The 20,637-nt window shown below is 40.3% G+C and overlaps 1 protein-coding gene across 4 annotated transcripts in view; it reads left to right on the plus strand.

Annotated features, from left to right (window-relative positions):
* Positions 1 to 20,637, plus strand: part of MTHFD1L (methylenetetrahydrofolate dehydrogenase (NADP+ dependent) 1 like) — a 145,270-nt gene that overhangs the window by 1,017 nt on the left and 123,616 nt on the right. For 2 of the 4 annotated variants that reach the window (XM_072926936.1, XM_072926937.1), the window contains exons 2-10: positions 478 to 562; positions 3,238 to 3,288; positions 3,366 to 3,419; positions 5,979 to 6,103; positions 7,179 to 7,279; positions 8,183 to 8,307; positions 15,372 to 15,483; positions 19,396 to 19,475; positions 20,231 to 20,328. In XM_072926936.1, coding sequence (XP_072783037.1) covers positions 478 to 562; positions 3,238 to 3,288; positions 3,366 to 3,419; positions 5,979 to 6,103; positions 7,179 to 7,279; positions 8,183 to 8,307; positions 15,372 to 15,483; positions 19,396 to 19,475; positions 20,231 to 20,328 — 831 coding nt within the window. Of the gene's footprint in view, positions 1 to 477; positions 563 to 3,237; positions 3,289 to 3,365; positions 3,420 to 3,951; positions 4,040 to 5,978; positions 6,104 to 7,178; positions 7,280 to 8,182; positions 8,308 to 14,447; positions 15,196 to 15,371; positions 15,484 to 19,395; positions 19,476 to 20,230; positions 20,329 to 20,637 lie in introns of those variants that run through there. The other 2 variants (XM_032747316.3, XM_072926938.1) reach the window with 2 other exon arrangements.

A 20,637-nucleotide genomic window follows, 5' to 3' on the forward strand; every position in this document is an offset into this window, starting at 1 on the left:
ATGAAAGTAGCTGGTCTGCTGCTCATGGGGTTGGTGTAACCTGTGTTAAGTCGTGGCAGGCCCAGCTGTAAAGGCCTCTTCATCTGTCACTGCCCTGGCCAAGGGTATGGAAATGAAGGACCCACCTCACCCAAGAGCTGAGCAGACAGCTCAGTGTGGTGGTTCCCTGCTGCGCTTCCCATAGAGGGGCTGGACAAGCCTTCTCATGAATTAGCACAGCCTAGCTATAAAGTGTTGGGCATGTCAGAGCAATGCCCCACATACCTATTTAGAAAAAAAAAAAAAATACTGGCCTTTTAAGTTATCCTGTACCTTCCTGCTGAAGACTGACCCTCACAGTTCACATCCAACCATAATTTTGGAGATTGAAAATTTATGCATCCAAGCATTTCGGTTACATTGTTGATTAACTGGTTTCTGGCCACTAATGTTAGGAGGGTTTATTTTGTTAAAGATTTGCTTGTCACTGTGTTGCAGCAAAGTCACCGACAATGCAAAGAATTCCTTGGCCTCTCTTAAGAGAGAAAACCCTCGGCTTGAGCCAACACTTGCCATTATTCAGGTAAAGTATGTGCACTCACTGGCTGTGAGAGATCTCCTTTGGCACTGTTACTTGTCTGAAACTTCAGAAGCACACCGTGCAGAAAGTAATTTTAATCCTTTTTTTATAAAGAATATTGAGTACTTTATTATAAAAGCAAAGCAATAGGATGAGGTAGTTCCACCAGATGGTAGATTGCCCTTCTTTATGCCTGAAATAGTCACAGGAAACATCAGGCTGGGAAGGCTTTGCAAAGGAAAGGAATAGTTTTATCCTTTCTTCCTTTTGCCACCGTAGTCTTCCTCATTTTACGTATGGATCACTTTTTCTCACCGGTTGTCTAAGTTGAAGAACTTAATAGTTTGATTAAAAGTAGGCTTCTCAAACCTTTATTTAGCTTGAAGCTTTTTTTGCAATACTGGGCAAAGTGCATATGTTCCTGAAAATGTGGGCCTCCCTTCACTTCCCACCCCTGAAATAACAATGCCAGGATTAATGAAAGACCCTTTTGCTTCCTGTCAGCCATGTTACCTTTGGGTGGCTACAGCTTATCGATCTCTTCCTGCTCTTCTAAGGAGAGGAAAACCACAATAAAAAGTCCCAGTCAGCTCAGAAGGGTGTGTGTGAAATAAGTGTAAAGTGTCAGCATCCTGTAGAAGTAGCAGCACATTCTGATTTGAAGGAGTCTTGCAGAATTGAGAATCATTGTTCCACTAATGCTGTGAAGAACTCTTTCTTCCACTGATGGTGCCATTTTTGAAAGGCAATCAAAATGAGAGATGAGGATTGCTATCTCTGCAGAGCTGAAAGGTGTTCATCCTTAGATTTCTTATGGTTTGGAAGCCACAAAACTAAGGATGTTTATCATTCAGAGGGGAGCCACTGCCATGCTGGCAAAAATGTTACTCTCTTGTTTCCTAGGAAGGTGGTATTGGTTTTGAGTGGGCACACACTGAAACTCTGACCCAGTAGGTTTTGATTTTAAAACCCAACTGTAAGTATTTTTAAAGTACTGATCGTGAATCTAAGTAATACAGCAACAGCTTTATTTCAGAAGGTCTTCTAGGGAGGCTATCTGAACAGGCTCTCTCATCTCTCACCCTCCCTGATAATTGCATTTTCACAGAGCCCTTTAAGGCTAAAGCTGAAGGACTGCTAGGAAAGCAGTGACCTGTTTTTTCTTGCTCCTGTTAGGTCTCCATCCAGCTGCACCATGATCTGGATTAGGACTGTGATCTTCTCCAGCCCTAGGGGTCTAAAGAGGCTGTCTTTAACCACACTTGTCTCCTGAATCTGTTTTTCTGCATGGCCACATGCATGTTTTGTGCTGGCACAGTGGGAGGGATGTCCCTCTTGTCCCTGTTTACCCTACTTGGTCTGCCTCATGAGGTGGCTGTAGGAACATGTGGCCTAGATCCTTCTGGGTAAAATTCACCTAAGCTCTGTTCTCCAGCTTTCCAGTCACTCTAGCTCTGGTCTGGTTGTGAAGACTGAAGCAGACCCCATTTTAAATGTGTATTTGTTGGTGCAAAGAAAACTTGCTTTGGTCTACAGATGTTCTTGTGATGCACTGCTCTACCAGTAATGTGGGCAGAGCCTTAAGATTTGTGCTGCTCCCCATGTGCCACATCTGCCCAGAGGAGCAGAGGGAGGGCAGGGAAGTTACCTCCTTTACCAGTCACTCGTAGCAGTGGTCAGCATGACAGAGCACCATCTCTTCAGCAGGACTGGGAATGAGGACTTGCAGGCTGAACTTGCAGTGGAATGATTTTAGGACTGTCCTTTTTCTCTTGAGTCAACTGAATCTGAATCAATGCCAAAGTTGATACCTGTGTTGTTTATTATCCATGTTGAACCTTGGTTGAAGCTATGCAACAGCAAAAAATGATCAGTGAGTGCTTCTTAATTTTTTTGATGCTGAAAAGTAAAATAAAGCATCAGGATCATGCTTAAGTGTGGAGCTGTTGCCCTGGAGAGCTCCGCACCAGTGGCTCCCCTGCACCTCCTGTCCTGCCCTTGCACTCTGCCAGCCCATGTGCTGAGCTCTGGCCTCACCTGTGCTGCTCAGTGGGTTTTGATAGGAACTGGTTTAGGACAGGGACTTTCTGCACTCTCACAAAGTGAGTGTTCACCTGCCAATGCTGCAGCAGCAGGGACATTACAGAGGACAGTGTGGTACCACCAGTTGCTCCATCCCAGTTAAACTTCTTGAGCTGTCAGTATTGGGGTACAGTCCCACATTTACTGTCACAGGGAAGCAGCTGCTGAGCTGTCCTTAGACCTATCTCTTCTTCCTTGGCACTCTGTGAGCTCTGCACAGTGTCCTCAGTGCAGCAACTTCTGTGCTGCCACTCACCACCAGCTGCCATGTTTGGGGAGTGGGATGCTGGTAGTGCAGTGCCAGGAATGCTGGCAGAGCAGGGAGGGAGTTGGGGGATAGAGGGCAAGCTCTCCTTCCCTAAGAGGAATTGTGCCTCTCCATGAAACCTGTGCTTTTTAATGCTCTTTTTTTCCACTGTCAGCAGTCTTGAACTATTTGAGATTAACAGGCATGGCCTTCTGCTACTCTTACAATTGTTGTTCGAATACCTTTAGACACAGACGTTGTCACTATGTTTCTTGCATAGGCATGTGCATTAGTGTACTCTTTTTAAAATGTACTATTTTAAAACTCAGTTACTGTTTTTTTCCCCAAGGCACATAATGACCAGTTGATTCAAGAAGCAAACAAGAACTTTGCCAAAGAGGTAAGCTTTAGCTGATACTTATGTTAATAATCATGAGTTACTTGCTTTTGGTAATTTTAAGTCTTTTCTTTTAACAGATTGGTCTACGTGTTATTCACATTTGTCTTCCTGAAGGCAGCACCAAAGATGAGGTAACTGAAGTAACTGAAAGAGTCTTCCTTTTTCATTTTTGTCATAAACTTTTATTTATTATTGACATTCATTATTATTTTGATTGACCTCCATTAACTCAAATTAGGTTTAGGATTGCCTTGGTTTAAATAGCAAATATTATCCCCATACTGGCAAAACTGAGAAAAAAGAGAATTAATGGGCATGTCTGCTGTTCCCTGGCAAGATGGGGCAGAATCAATAGAGTAATGTTCTGGTTTTGTGGTTGGTGTTTAACCCCATACCTGCTCAGGTATCCTGTCTCCTGCAGTTGCTCTTGTAACTGATTATTACCCAGATTATTCAGGGAAATAAAAGATTATATGATTATATGGGGAAGGGAGGGGGGAAGGTGAGGGAGGTGATGAATTTGTCTGTTGATCTTTTAATGTTTCAATTATGTATTAAGAAACAAAATCCCCCCTCAAATCACTAGAGGCCTGAATTCTTTACCTTGTTGAAGGTGCAGCACTTAATATCAATTATGTTTTAAATATAGAAAACCACGTGAAAATTAAACCAGTGAAGGAATGTATAGTAGAAGATGACACTTATCAGCTGGCCTCCTTGTGCTTGGCAAGTTTGATAATCCTGCAGGCTTGTGAGTTCCGTGTACTGTTTTGTTTTTGGGTACACTTTGTTCTTAAAATGTTACTGCCTTGCAGTGTAATCTGAAGAACTGCTTCCAGATACATTGAAAGGAATTTATTGTGAAGCTTTGTAGATTCTGGAGAGTCAGCTACCCATTTAAGAAGAGTGGGCTTTTGAAATGAAAAGCAAATACACTCTGTTGTTGGTAAATGCATTTTATCTGTTGAGTAACGCAGCAGGAAATAGGTAAAATACAGTAAATAAATTAAATGCAAGTAGTTGCAGTTAGTTTGAAGTAGTATCTTAGAAGTGGCTTAGCTGTGTATTTAAAGAGAAAGTTGGGGTAATTCTGTTATTTAAAGGAAGTTACTTCCAATAAAATTCATCATGGTTTACTTACTCTCTTGTTTACTCACTATGAGTTTTTTAAATCTACTAAAATCCACATCTCAATGGATTCCCACCTGTGTTCCCTGGTGTGGGAAGGTGGGAGGGATTTCAGTGCCATGCAAATTTGGTTTTGCTGTCACTTCCTGTGTACAATAAATGCAAGTTAATACTATACTACTTTACCCTGCATGAGTTATTAGTAATTTAAATGCTATGATGATGGAAAGCTGAATAAAAGTAAGATGCAATTAAAATGGAAAACTGAATTAGTTTCCCAGGAGACAGAAATACAGCTTGAAGTTTTAATTGTTCTGTAGGCCCTCAGCATTTTGTAACATATCAAAATTTTTTTTTTAAAGAAAAATGCAGATGTTTTCATGTCTATATTCATTCATCCTTTCTAGTGCAATGTATACCAGTCCTGTTGCTGTCAAGTGCCATAGGACCTTAAGAATCAGATATGCCTGCTTTTTGCCTCAGGAGTCAGGAAACTAAAGAAGCATTTCTGTACCAGTGATATGCTTGTGTAATCTGTATTTAGCATGAATGTAGTATGTTCTCTTGGTTCAGGGTTGCAGCTAATCTAACTCCTGCTTAATCCCCTAGTTTAATGTTGATTGCATATCATTTGGGTAATAGAGTTCAGAATTACAATGAATAGTTTACAAGAAAAGCATTTTAAAAAGGTATTGTATTAGTTGAAGGAAAAAAAAAACCTACTTAGAATTCTTTTCTGTTGGATGTTAATCCAATTCTATTAAAAAGCTTTGTGATGCTTGCACACTGGTTTTATATATAAGGTGGGAAGACATGCTTGCATGACATTTTTCACCTGAAAAACTTGGCTGTGTTTGGTTCCATTGTATTCTTTCTGGTCACAAAATAGCATGGATCAGCATTATACTTTAGAGAGGAAGGAGTCAAGGGCAGGAAGTAGTCTCAGATGTCAGATATGACCTGTTATAAACCATTTGAATTTGCATCTGGTTCAGTACTTGAACTTCGTAAACTTCTCTGCAGTGCCTTTTCCACATAACAGTTCTTCACAAGGCAATTGCCAGCTGTTAGGATCAGGGTGTTTTGAGAAGGAAAATGGGTAACCATGTATGCTGGTTTAATAAAATTAGGTTTTTCTTGTATACTTGTTCTTTCAAGTGTTACAACTTTTTGTCCCTATACTGGGACATGATCTGGTCCTGTTTTGCACTCCATATTAACTCAGGTGTTCTGCTTCTAAAACCATCTTCCGAAGCCATTACAGTGACAAACTTTTGCTGAGATTTAGAGTGGTGAAACATAAACTGCTTTTGGCAGCATAATGTCACATAATATGTGTTTACTTTGCAGGATGTTTAGAATAGAGTCAGGGTGGCTTAATTTGTTAAGCCACTGATAATAAACTGAGTAGAGCTTTTTCATTTAGAATTTACAGTAATAAGCAAGGAAAGCCAAGGTGGTCATAAAGTTATTGAAAAAAAATTACGGATTTTACCTCATTCTAATCAGATTCTCCCTTTATCTGTTGTTCTAATCTTTAATGCTTTTTATTAACTTCCTAGATTGTCAGTGAAATCTTGAGACTCAATAAGGATCCTAACGTGCAAGGCCTTGCTCTTGACCTCCCAGAAAGCTTATATAACAGTAAGGTATTAAATGCTGTGAAACCAGAGAAGGATGTGGATGGGTAAGTGGAACACTGAGAAATAATATCAGCAGGCTGATGACTCTGTAAAATCAGTTTTCTCCTGTGCTTTTCGTTAATGGATTCCTTAGTCAATGTGTCTAGCTGTGCTATTGAGCAGTGATAAAAGATGCCTCTGAATCAATGAGAAGTCTTTTGCTGAAGTAGTTTTGGTAATTATCTTTTTTTTTTTTTTTTTACATAATGTATATTCAGGGCATAGTCCTTTCAAAGAAATAAAAAATGAAATCTTGATTTACTGGTGATCCTTAAGGTATTTCAGTACTTCAATAATACAAGTGGTAGTCACAAAGTACTGAATTTTCACAAGAAGGATTGATGGAAAGATTGCAGAGAAGATTTTAACTTCCCTACAGCACTCTCTTGTGGTGAGAGAGTAAGCTATAATAGTTTGGACCTATTAGCACAGATTTGCAATCAGTGTTGAGCTGTACTACTCTCTGAAGAGACCACTGGTGTAATTTAGGCTTGTGAGTTATCATTTTGCTGCTCTTGTAGCATTCCTGCTCTTAACTGCAGGCTATTACCAATTTTTTATCCCACTCTCTCTCTCTTTTTTTTTTTTTTAATCTAAAAATCCTTCAAAAACCTTTCCATTATGTGGAGTACTGGATGTCAGAGAATGGAAAATTTGGGGCATCCTTCTGTATGAGAGAGAATGGAGTGCAGTGTGGTGGCACCTGAGTTGCCCCCTCCTGAGGCAGCTTGGCTCTGGCAGCACTGGTCTGCTCTCACTGCAGCCACTGAAGTGTTTGTGCCCAATATGCTGTGGGTAGCCTGGGGTGACAAGTAAAGAGCTGCCTGTGTATAATGGGATTGTGTTACTCATTCTAACTCAGATCCCTTTCCTGGCCTCTCTTGAGGCTCAGTGTCTAACTGAGGTGTGGGATGATACAAATTAGCTACAGTACATGACTATCAAAGGATTTGCTTTTGTGAGAGATGTTTGCTCTTGGGATTTAGCTCTTAGCCATGTTACAAGCATTGCTGGGGATTTATGCTACACAATTTTTTGTTGTTGTTGTTGTTGTTAAATTGCCATATTTTTCCACTGCAGATTATCCAGTGTAAACCTAGGACGTTTGGTACACGGTGATGTCCGTGACTGTCTAGTTCCTCCTACAGTGTGTGCTGTGATGGAGCTTCTTGAAGATATAGGTGAGCCCTTCTATCACAATCATTACATTAATGTTACCCTATTTTATTCAGTTTTAATCCTGGCTGGGAGCCAAATATAAAACCTCGTCGTGTTTTCTATTTTGCGTTGCTTTCCCAGCTGACATGTATTTGTCTCCTGTTACCGAGGAGGAGTCCTCCTGCTCAGTGACATCTGAATGTTGTCTTTGTAGAAACAGGTCTCAGGCCAACAGATTTTGGATATTAGGCAGGGTTTATCTGCCATCAGCAGGTTTAATTTCACTGAAAACACACAAGACATGTGAGTCTCCCAAACAGAAAATACAGGCATCACTTGGGGATTTCACTGGATTTATCTGATTAGCATGAGGAGTTGGAGAAACCCAGGTTTGCCTGTAAATTGCTGCTGAGCAAATCCTTTGGTTTGGATTGTGCTATGTCAGTGCTGACACCGAAATGGCAGATTTAAACAAACAGGTTTACTGTATGTGAAGACACTGTTGGTTTAAGGCAGTGTTTCAGAAGTTGTCTCTCTTACAGTGATTCATAATTGTTGAAGTAAGGATTTCTGTAGCAGAACTGTAAATAGGAGGTTAAATGTACTTAGTAACAAACATGAGTGAAAGGATTTGTGCAAAATACCAGAAAGCCAGAAGAACAGTATTTGCCTACTAGAATTTAGAGAGTCACCAGGAAACTCCTTAAGACCTTTGGTTGTTATCACTGTATGGGCTCCAGAAGTGCCAGCTGTGCTGGCACAGCTGCTGCGGTTGTGCAGGCACACGGCGCTGTCCTGTTCTGAGCCCCTTTGCAGCCCCTTCTGCAGTGCTGCAGCCGTGGGTGGCCTGGGGGGAGCTCCATGTAGCTGCTGGTGCTTGTGCCCTGTGCTGGGGGTGGCTGAGTGACTTCCCTTGTGTCGCACAGGTGGGAAGAAGGTACTGCTGGTGGGAGTGCGTGGGGCAGAGGGTGCTGCCCTGCAGAGCGTGCTGCAGCGCCAGGGAGCCGCCGTCCTCAGCTGCCACTGGGAAGCCCCACAGCTGCAGAGTGAGGTGAGCACTCTTCCGTCTGCCTGGGCTTATCCTGCATCTCCACTACCTGCTTATCCCTGTCAGCTGTCCACCTGATAATCCTGCCCTTAGCTGCTGTTCCCAAGAGGGAGACTCCTCCTTGCAGGCACAGGTGGCACTGGGGCTGCTGGTAGCCAGTGTGGATTAGGGCCTTTTCTCCTTCCTGCTTGCTCAGAAGTGGTGTAGCACTGGCCTCTAGTAGAATATGACATGTAACAGCAGCTGCTTTAACTTCATTATTTTACACCAAGGCCTGTGAGTGAAGGAATCCAACAAACAAATGTTTTAGCTCTCCCTTTTGCTTTCTCTGCAATGGAAATGTCCTCTTTTTTTCTTGTCCTCTGATACAGTCATCTGCATAAAATTACTTGCACTGGATTTGTGTCCTAAAGGTTTGCAAGTGTTGCTGCTCTTGGGACAGAGAAATCCCCAATCTTTATCTTTGAAGAGAACCATAAAAGGATTCAAAGAAATTCAGGAGCCTTAAACCAAAGGATTTGCGTGGTCTCTGGCTGCTTTTTGCAGAGCTTTGGGACACAACTTAGAAGTTGATATGACTTCCTCTGAAACTTAAAAGTTCGTTCCTTATTCCCAGATTTCACAGAATACTCCAGCTGGGGTTGCACTGTCGTGGGGGCATGTGCAGCAGGGTCCAGGCTCGGTGGCTCGGTGCTGGGGACAGCTCTTGTGTTGGACAGTCCATGTGTGCCACAGGGTGGCAGCCAAGGCAAAACGATGGCGTCCAGCCTCCGGGCTTTGGAGGCGCAGACAAGAGAAGGAAACAAATTCGAGCAGCTGTGATAGAAAGTTCTCTGGCAAACCCGTGTTTTCACAGCTGTGGATGTTTTTGCCAGGCTTGTCTCAGCTCTGGGCTTTTAAGTGACTGACAGCACTTAGGAAGCATATGGCTCTCTGGGAGATGGAGTGCTGTGAACTTGATCCTTGCCATGTCTCATTCCTCAGCTATTTCTCATTGCTTGGGGTTGTGCTAGAGGACTGCTCTGGGCTGGATGGGGTGGGTGACAGGGTGGCCAGAGGTGTTTCCACTGGTTCACAGCAAAAAATCTGGATTGGGCCCAGAGCTGCTTGTGCAGTGCTGTCAATAGCTGGAGAGAATTCTGTTTCCTTCCATCCAGATGCTTTCCCATAATCATGCTTTGCTTTTTGGCATTCCCCATAGCTTACCTCTTGGAGCAGGCCTCTGATGGGAAACAGAATGGGAAGCGTAAGTTTGAGGCTTTGTGCACTTCAGTCTTCCCAGGTTTACTTTAACTTTTGGCAGTAAAAGAGTTTGTACTTTGTTGTGGGACTAATCAGCAGAGCCCAGGGGAAACCTACCTTCCACTTCATCACCTGTGAGCCTGGAGCAGCATGTCACCAGTAATCCCAGAGCTGTGCTGAACCTGTCTGGATGTCACTCTGATAGTTAAGTCTAGTTCCTTGATAAAATCTAAAGCATGCAGGGAAAACTATCCTGTTTCATATTCCCAGAAGCTGGAGAGTCAGAAACTGAGCACAAGTTTCTAAACAAACAACGAAGTGCTGTGGCAACCTGTGTTTGAACGACAACATTGTTAGATAACATGATTGTAGAATTTGTATTCTTCTGTTTGTTTAAAATGCTGATTATGAAAAACAGCTTTAATGTTCACCTGGTTTCTTCTCTTTTTTTTTCTTGTTATTTGAATTTCAAGTAAGAAAATTTGATAGTTGATGTTTAAGTTTTTCAAAGACCTGAAAGAATCAATTCATGTTTTGTTTTTCCTGTACCGTACACTAACTTTTCCTTTCTCTGAATAGGACACCCTCTACAGTGGCAGTTTGTGTTGTTCGGAAGTACAACCCGTGGTAGCATTATCACTTCACTTAGGAAGTGAGGGATAAACTTACGAAAAGTATGATTTTTCACTAAAATGCATTTGTTTTGCAATATATAAGAGGAAAGGAAAATTTTGTCTTAAGGGTAGGGGCATGTTATTTGTTATAATTCTTTGGCCAGGCCTATTTGCGTTGAAGTACTAACCCTGACCTTAACCATGTAATGCCTTTCTTAAGTTGTTAGTACATTACCTTAGACTAACTCTGCTAATTTGCTCTTCTTTTTAAAACGGACAGCATAACAACAAGTGTTTCCTTTAGAAATTATTTTAATTTAAATGAGTTTGTAGGTTTTTTTGGATAAGGTTTGGTATTGCTATGGGCTTGTTACTGCTTCTTTCACTTGTGCACTTTTACAAAAATATTTTGAAAATGATCAAGAGGAAATATGTTTTAATCCACCTTAGGAAAAGTTTAAAAATATAGGGGTAGCTCTCCTTACAAACAGCATAATGCCATCTACCATCTGACTTAGTGTGCTCCTTTAGAGCAAGTCTATTCTGTCTTATGGCAGGAAAAAGGAATTAAAATAAATAATGGTATATTTTCATTTCATTGCTTTGGTCTGAAATAACGGGTACAGTCTCAATGTTCAAAATGGAGCAGATTATTAATATTTCTTTTTGTTCCATTTTGGGTTTGCTTGCCTTCAATTGTCACAGCACAGCTGAGCTATGTCCTTCAGAACTGTTGAGCTTCCTGGGTTTTTAAATAATTCACAAATGCAAGAAAGCATTTTAGAAGGTTCTGGCGCATCTGTGCAAAGTTGTCAGGAAGAAACATTGTTCTTTTTGCGTTGATATGTTCAATGTAAAAGAATTTACAAAGTGAGAGATAAAGACGCAAGCATCTTACAGGAAATACTTAAGATGTTATCATTTTGTTGAGCTTTGTGTAGATAGCTCTTCAAAGCACATTCACTGCCTGAAGAATGACCTAGTAACATACTTTTAGGGACATCTCCCCTGTCATTTTAAAGTAGGTTCAGTATTAAAAGTCAGTTCAGTATTACAGGTGAAGAATGGGAGCTGATGTGTTTAATCCTTTATTATATCAGAATTATACTTCCTACTTTGAAAGAAGGTTGTCAAGTGGATTCATATTGAAAAAAATTGATTATTTTCTTGTCAAAACATGAGTGATACTTAGTACCTCTAAGAAAACAGAATTTTACTTCAGTCATCTGAATTCAGTCAGTCATTATTTCAGCACGTCATCTTTAATGTAGTCTGTGTGTGAACCACGTCATGCCTTTTTAAGAGAGCTGCTATCATACAATTTTATTGTAAAAGAAGTGAGCTTTGGTCTGTCTAGGTATAATTAGGAATAGAGAAGTTGTTTGCAAAAACAAGGTTAGGAAGTATGAGAGTGGTTCAGCTGGAGTGCTGAATAGGAGTTTCTTTTTCAGGTTGAAAAAGAACTTCTTTTGGCCACAGTGTGCTTTTCCTTAGAGCCAACACTTGAGTTTCAAACTCTTCGACATCTCTTAGCTATTCACTCTCCTAGTCTCGCTTTCTTGGTAAGACCAAGGATCTTGTTATGGGCAGAAAAATACATTTTGTATTGTAAGCATGAAAGAGGAGGAGACCAGGCACACAGATCCCATAAGAGGAGAGGAGAGGGAAGGTGCATGAGTGTTTCTGATGATGATGATGCCATTCTACGTCAACATCTTATGTACATCATCTCTATTCTTTGCAATTTTGAGATGTATCCCCTGTCTGTAAGCTAGAGGAGCAGTTGCTAAAGCATGGATCATAGGGACAGGCTTGAGCCCACAGCAGAGGTGTGGGCTTGGTTTTCACATGCACTGTGTAGGGCAAGTGTGTTCAGGGTGATGTGGCAGGGAAAGCTGGAAGAAACTGTGTAATTAGTACATGCCTTGGTGGAAAAGGTACCTGAAACTAGTCATAGACTTTTTCAAGATTTCAGATTTCAGATTTTCAAGATTTTCAAGATTTCAGAACGTAACTAGAATTGCTGTGGTTAAAGTGGAACCTGATCTGCAAACTGATGTGCAAAGAGACTTTTTTCATAAAGAGAGTTGTGAAAAAACTTTTAATCAGATTCCTACTCCTCATCGCATCTCTTCAATTTTATATGGCCTAGCTTCATACCCAGGACTCTGAGGGTTTATATTTCAATTTTTAATTTTAATTTTTATTTTAGTTGATCATGCATTTAAAAATGACTTTTGCAGCAGTCCATTTTAACTATGGGAAAATGAAAATTGTATACGGACTTCACAGCAAAATGGAGTTTCAGTGATCTGTAATATACAGCTACTTTGTGCCATTATCATTTAATACTTGGCTGGAAAGTCTGTATTGTTGTTTTAACATTTGGTGTTCTGTCTTGGGAATGGGTGGTGCTTCTTAATCTGCTTCAACTTAAATCTTGGTGGAGGGGATCATATTTTGTTATGAGGTAAGGTTATTTAGATTATTTATTGGCACGGCTCTTCCCAACTGAAAAAATATTTACCGGTGAGAAGGCAGGATACTACTGGAGTATTGGCTTACTTTGTCTCCAGCCAGTTGCCTAGTACATTAGGGAGGGTTTGGCCTGCTGCTTGTCATTCCTTCCTCTAGCCAGCCTGATGGAATGGAGCCTGGCTGTCCAGGAAGTATGAGGCAGGCAGCCACATGTTCTCCCTCATGGGTATCTCCTTGACCTTCTGGCTATGGCTGCCTATAACATCTGGTTCCTGTCAGATGTGTCCTCTGTGTCCTCTGTCCAGGGACTGCGATGCATTTGCTGAGGGAGGCTAATTGTGATTATTTCATAGGACTTTCCCATCTCTCACGTCCATGATCGGTTTCTGATGTGGGAGTTGACCCTGAACATGCATGCCAAGGCTTGCTTCTTGCTTTATTGATTAAACAGGCAAACAAAAGGGTAGATTATGTCAAGAGAGAAAAATCTAAAAGCAAAGGAGGCATGGGCACAATTTCTTGCAAGTGAAACTAAAATTCTCTGATAGAGATCACATAAATCTCTTCCAAGGATACCCAAAATTCTGTACGCAAATATTTTGCTTTCAGTGGGCTTGCTCTCCCAGTTTCTGGATATACTTTTTAGAAATACTCACAGGGGAAAAAAGTTCTCTAAAATGTTTGTGTAACATGTATTTTATTGACTCTGCAGGAACTTTTTCAATAGTTGCACATAAAATATTGTTTTCTTTGTGAAATAAGGGAAAGGAAATCACACTGGGGAAGGCTTTGAGAAATCAGTGTGTCTTGAACCTGTGGTACAACTCTTTGCTGCCATGTGATGCAACGTTTTTCATGGAGGAGGTAGGGCAGGGCAATGAGATGAAAGGTCCAGCTGGTTTTCTGCTAAAATTTATGAGTATGTGTGATGTTAGCTATCTGAACCACTGTTAATGTTGGCTACAAAAATAATTGTGTTCAGCTGTTAAGAACATTTTTCAACATTAGGGTCGGTAGTCATAGAGATGGATATTTGGTTCCATCGGTTGTTTTCTGACATTACTACTACATTGAATCAATTCTGTCATAAGTATGTTGGCTGAACATTCATCAGAATTATTACTTGTTGCATACAGCTCTCAACTTGTTCATCAACTCACGATGCTAAGCGGTGTGCAAAGCTCTTAGTCCTTGTCCCAGAGGCTTTGCATGGAAAGGCATCTTGACTTACAGTATATGATTTATAACTGCTAGAATATGAATTCTTTTTTTTCCTTGCAAAAAAAGGGCTATGATCATGTAACTGAGAAAAATCACTGGTTTTCTCTGTGCTGATGTTGATTGTTACAGAAGAGATTTCCTTCTTTTGCAGGGTAAAGTGTACCTTCAGCATGGTATTCTTGGTACATGAGGCATTGCAGCATCTTTTTATCCAGATTTCCTTGCAGATTTCTCAGTATCATTTGACCTGACACATTATGACTTATGTGGCCTTCTAGGAGTGGCATGTAAGCTGATATTTGCACCAGACTCAGGAGTGTGACCAATTTGAATAAGGCTGAATGGCTGTGCACAGGCAATCACAGGAGTGTTGCTGGACACATGACTGAAGCCTGAATCAGCTCATTACATTAATCATTTGTCAAGCAAGTAAATCTTCTCCCACACTTCTGGCTTTGTTTCCACATGTGGACCTCTAGGGAGGGTTAGGCCATCCTTGGGTACTCTGAGGGGAAGATGGAGTTTTTTTAGTTTTCTGCCTTTTCCGCAGCAGTTACGTTCTTCTCCCCTCCTGGATGCTCAGCTGTGCCAAAAACCTGCTATCCTGACAAGATTTGTAGCTGTTCTTTCTTGGCAAGAGTGTTGGGCAGGGTTGTGTCAGAGCACTTTTGGCCAAAAAAGAAGCTGGAACTCTTGTCAGTCACAAATAAATTTGTGGAGCAGCTCACTGAGTTTGTGACACTTGGAATTAATTTGCATTTATCCAAAATATTACCAAAACTGTTGTATTTCTGAAATAATTTTTGCAGTCCGGCTTGAGGCAATGCTATGTGTGTTTTGCTTTTTTAGTGTATCGTAATACATCTGCCTCTGTTGCTGTCCATTATCTCAGATGCTTCTAATAACTGGTAAAGGATCCTTTTTCAGAGGAAATGGGGAAAGAAGGGCACTTGGGTCTTTGATTATAAGAATTTTTGTAGTAACCATTTTTGCTCCAACATCTACCAGGTTGAGCTAAATCGGAGGCAGTGATTAGCAAGCATGAACTGAGAAGGAAAAAAGTGCTTTAATTGGTATTCAAAGGCAGTGATCTTCGCAGAAGGGGTCATTCTGCATTCCTGTCAGCTGGCCTGGTTTTCTACTGTCAGACAATTTCAACCCTTCTTTTTCTTAAGTTACTCTAAGTTATTTTGGAGTTTAGGACAATGATAGAACTTTTTTTTTGGAAGGATATAATCTCCATTAAATATCGATACTTACTTTGACCTCACTCACCTGATCTCACAATTTGTTTACCTAACTTAATTTTAAATGCTATTCTTAAGTTTCGTGGCAGGTAAGAATCAAACTATCACTTTGGACAGTTTGGATCAGTTTTTGTTCTTGTCTGTAAAAGCTTTGCTCAAAAGGCTATTGCTGTATAAGTGAATGTTTTTAAGATGCATATCCAAGTACGTATTTCTAAGATGAAATGCTTGTTTTGTTTCTGGGGGTGTTTTGGGCCGTGCCTAGCTCCGTCATGCAGACGCGGTGGTGTTCGGCACTACGAAACCCGACAATGTTCCTGTGAGCTGGATAAAGCCTGGGGCCACCGTTATCAACTGTGCTCATGATCCTCTGTCAGGTAAGAGGTGATAAAAGGAAATGCTTCTTGCAAGTGATGTACAGTGAGCCTTTGAGATGTGTGTGGCATCTCAGTGAAAACACGGTGTGGTTAAAAGCTGCTTCTCTGGGAGAGCCTTTAAAGGTGTGTGTACAGGGCATGTGAGAAAACCTAATTGCATGGGTTTTAAACTAGAGATATTCCCTAAGGGCAAATGAAGCAGATACTCCATACAGAGCTAATGCAAGATCAGGCTCATAATAAAGCAGCTGCTGTTCCCATGCAAAGAATGGCCTCAGCAATAGATTTCTTTCCTTGTCTTTCATGCTATACTTTTGACTTGAACAGACACTGCAGGTGTGGAGATCTGGGTTATTACTCACTTGATTGTCTGATGACATTTGGACATTCATTGTCTACCTCCCAAAGCACATCTCTGATCCTACTGAGGATCTCAAGGATGGGTACCAAGCCTTTTCCCTTACTGATGCTGCACAAGTTGTCCAAAAATAATACATGTTTTCTTTTTCCTGGACTAGTGACTAGGAGACTCCTTGCATCTCTAATGCCCATTTATTTCCCCTAGGGATTTTTGGATATAATTGTTAAGTATCTGTAGGGCAGGGCTTGGCACACAGGTATCTTCAGCGGGTACCCTGCCTACTAGTATGACACATCCTTACATGAAGGAGGAATGGGGGAGAAAGGGAAAGGAACAGAGAAGAGAGGGAGTGGTGCTTCAGCAGTCATACCTATAAATAAACAAGTTAAAACGGATCTTTCCTCCTTATTTTAATCTTGAAGGTAGAAACCTTTTATATGACAGACTTGGGGTGGTTCTGACAGGGTGGGATCAGCCAGTCTGTGCAGCCTGAGTGGGCACCAGGAATCACTGGACTCTCCCAGCACTGTGTGCTCCCTAATGCAAGCCCCACTTTCAGACACCTAATTCTCTCAGAAGTGAGTCTGAGCCTTCACAGACCTAAAAATTACACAGTATAACTGCATGCTACATCTTAAGACTTAAATTCTTCATGCCTTAGTTACTCTAAAGAACTATAGATAATACTAGTGTTTCCCTTCTCTGAAAGAGTGTTGTTAGAAAAACTGCACTGCATACCTCAGAAACATTCATTCCTAATGCAGGAAATGTAAGCTTTGGCATAAGCATATACATTTATTTGCATTTTTCAAGTTGTTAGCAGTGCGCCCTGTTGAGTACTGCATTATTTTTGAAAGACAGCATGAGATTTTAGCAATATAATTTAACTAGAATTCATCTACCGCATGTCTATCTGTCTTTATGTTATACTTTTGAGGTTGTCAGAGCCTTGGAGAAACTCTGAAATTACAGCAGAAACGCATTTTACCAGCTATAAAAATGTTGGTTTCAAGGCTTACTAGAGAGGTACATGAAACACAGGTGTCTGACAGAAAGAACACACTTAGTTTAGTTCCAAGATGTTTGTGGAATAATTGTGGCCTTGGAGAAACAACTGAATTTTATAGATGTCTCTTGACTTCCATGGAATCTGGCTGAGGTGCTTGGAGATTGTTCTGGATTTTTTCTTGCTTTAGAAATGTCCGACTTAACATCTGTGGGGTCACAGGAGCTAAATGAAACCTGAAAACAATAATGGTCACGAAGTAACTTTTGTTCTTGCTAGATAGTGGCTAGATTTCCAACTTGCGTGGGTGTATATGTTGTCTAACACACTTGCATGTTTTAAAAGCACTCAGAATTTGCAAGGATGTAGCTGAATTGGGGAAATGAAATGTTGTAAATCAGAAGACTAGAGATAAAAGTGCTCACTCCTAAGTGACAATTCTTTTTCAAGTATTTTTTTTAATCAAAGATTTTTAAATTATCGCAAGTTTAAAACATTCTGCGATTTTCTAGCAGCGCAACATCTGCTTCTATTGCAATGACAATTTTGGAATTAGGTAAGTACTGGTAGAGTCTTGCAGAATATACCTTATATGTAAATTTATGGAAATTAAAACAACTTTCTGAATAAAACTTAAGCATGCCAGAATTATTTGAGATTTGATGTCCAACTCCTTTGGGGTCACTTGAAAGCTGAAGCCCACATGGTTTAAGTATGTTAGTGGGAAATTCAACCATTTCCCCACCTCTATTCTAAGCTGCCTGAACAGACAGCACCTGACAGCAGCTCTCATTCATCTGTACAATAGGGTACAAGTCAGAGGAGGGAGCACAATATCTGAAGTTTAGATCTGACCATAGTCTGACGCAGAGAGTGCTATTCCAGTTTCCATCTGGAAAATTTATCCTCGGAGAGCTGTTGCAATCCTGATTGTCTTGCTAACTCCATGCATGCATGACTTTCACCTCTAGTTTCACCTTCACCCCTGTAAAAGCCTGGTTAGTCATTTGTGGGGTGACTGTGTAGCATAGGCAGTCTGAGAGAAATAGTTTAGTGAAGGGAGTTGTCTAATTCTAATATGTATTTACACACATGCTAGCTCTGCCCTGATAAAAATAGTCATATTAAGCCAAATAACATAAAAAGTCAAAATGTTTCTGTAAAGCACAGCTGTCTGAAAGGGGATTTTAAACTTTATTCTCCCTACTTCATTTGTCTGTTTGGCAGCTCTCCCAGCCTGGTCTCAAAGCAGCAAGAGTCAGCTTATGGCTGTAATAGACTATTCCAATAAAACTCTTCTGTTTAAATCTAAAGCTGAGCATCTCTAGAAGAAATGGTTGGGTTTTTGTTTGTTTGTTTGAATTGCAAGTGTTAATGCAAGTAGAAGGACTTTTCAGACACTTTCTTAATTAGAGTTTAATATGAGGACTGTTGCCTTCAGCTTGGTTAGGTGTGTCCCTGATGTGTAGATGTCTACTGGCAGGGAGGTTTGAGAAAGGGTCAGGAAACACATGGAATGAGGGTGAGGGGTCTGCAGAGAGGTCTCAAGGCTCTCAAGGAGAGGTCTCCTACTCTCTCAGCGATGGATGTGGGAGAGTGGGCTGTAGCTGTCACCCTGTCTCCAGTCTCAATGTTCTGTGCCCTGCTGCTCTGGGACCCTTGTTGGGAGGGATGATTGTGCAAGGAAACATGAGCCTTTTATGACCAGTACAAAAGGGGTGAACAGAGCAAGAGCTTGACCAGGTCAGGGTTTGCTCTTCAGTTCCCCTGTGGCAGAAAGGTTAAAGCTGTCAGCATACAGTTGTTATTTTTTTAATTACAATTATATCTACACCCTTCTGAATGTGGCTCCGGCTTTGATATGCCCACAGAGACTAGGATGTGAATTTTGGAGAAATTGTGTCTAGATAAAAGAAGACAACAGAAGAACAAGCCAGAAGAAGGATTACAGCAAAATGACAAAATAATGTGTTTAGTTGGGGTAGCTAATGTATGATTATCATTTAATATATTGCCACTAGAAACGATTATAACTGTCTCTGAAGTTGAAGTCACTCTGACTTTTGTAGAATCTCCAGAATACCTATTTTAATACCATGCTGATGAAGATAACTGTTGCTATTCCAAAAAATTTGCATATACTGTTTCCAAGTTCTGGTAATCCTGTATGGTATTTGTGATCATTTCATTGTTCTCGCTCACTGTAATGTGTGTGTCGAAGAGAGGACAGTCTTAACCATGCTCATTTAGGTGTTCTATTTAAGAATATAGATAGCTCTTCAAATACAGCTGTGTGAACTTACTTTGTGTGGGTTTGTGTAATATGTTTCAGAGCACACAGTTACTCTCCGATTTTCATAGTATATTCATCATTCTGGGTGATTTCATTTGAAGTATTAGAGAAGCCACATATAATTTTGTCAGTAATATTGTTAAATTTCAAGTCAACCTTCATAAATTTTTTATTTGGACGTAACTTTCAAATACATGTGCTCCCACTCACAAAAGATTTGTCATTTATTAGTGCAATACTTATATGTTTCAGAGAAACACAGCTATGGTCAGCAGAACAGCCCTGCTGCTGAAAAGACTGTTGGTTCTCTTGCAGTAGCAATGAGAATGCAGGTTAGTGTACCATTGTTTGTAGATTGTATCAATGTTGCAGATCTGTTGCTCTTTCTGTAAGTTGCAGAAATTGCTTCTACAGTTTATATTTTAACTTTTGTTTTGCTCTTTTGACCATCGTGCCTGACTTCCATTTTAACAGCAACTCTTAATCAGATATAATGATACTACATTTAATTAGAGAAAGGTAAATTTAAAATCAGACATCTCATAATTCTGGTTAATACAGTAAAGGTTGGCAGAAGCACTTGTGCCAACAGGCTAATGTCACTCGCTCTGGTAAGACTGAGAAGATTATATCTGTCTGCATTTTTGCATTATGATGGATAGGGGGTCCAAAATGTTATTTAATTTTGTATTTAGTGTTATTTAATGTATGTTATTTAATTTAATGTATGTTATTTAATTTTGGAAGCAGCATGAGTCAGTCAATGAACAATCAATATCTTCCTTTATTTTTAAGGTGTGAGAGAACAATAGTAACTCTCCATCTTAACCAGAATAAAATGTCCAACTACCTAATTAGAGACTCTTCTCTGCTACTTATGTTAATGGGGTTGAAATGTGCCCATACAATAGAAAAGTGGTTCTTACTTTGTCCTAAAACCATGAAATAGAAAAATTTTTAAGTCTAGGGCTTTTTTAAGTTAGCCTTTGCTGTAGAAGTTATTTCAACATGCTCTAGAGATTGTTTGAAATTGGTGTTCAGCATTTATGGTGCAGCTGTTGTGTGCTGTTTGCTTGTTTAAAACCAGAACATGGTAAAAAATGTGGAGCGATGGATCCAGTCCCAGCAGTACAGGAAGTGGAACCTCCACAGCTTGAAACTGCAGCCCCTCTCCCCAGTGCCCAGGTAATAAGTGCTTTTAAAGAAAAAAAAATGAAAAATATTTTTTAAAATATCAAGCAAGTGTGACAACCTAAAAATGTGCTGTCCCTAATTAATTTTTAATCTTATGTGGACTATATATGTTGTGCCATTCTCTTGTACACTTCATCATGACCATGTGCTTCTATTTGCTGCCAGTTTTTTACTTTGATGATAGCATTGGAGCCAAGCTTTATTGAATGAAGACCTAAAGCTAGAAGGTTTCATTGATGATGGGAGGAGAAATACAGAAATACAAAAGACAAGAAGTTCCTAATGGCTGAACCTTGATGT

Source organism: Taeniopygia guttata, chromosome 3 (genome assembly GCF_048771995.1).
Source record: "Taeniopygia guttata chromosome 3, bTaeGut7.mat, whole genome shotgun sequence".
NCBI classification, from domain to species: Eukaryota; Metazoa; Chordata; class Aves; order Passeriformes; family Estrildidae; genus Taeniopygia; species Taeniopygia guttata.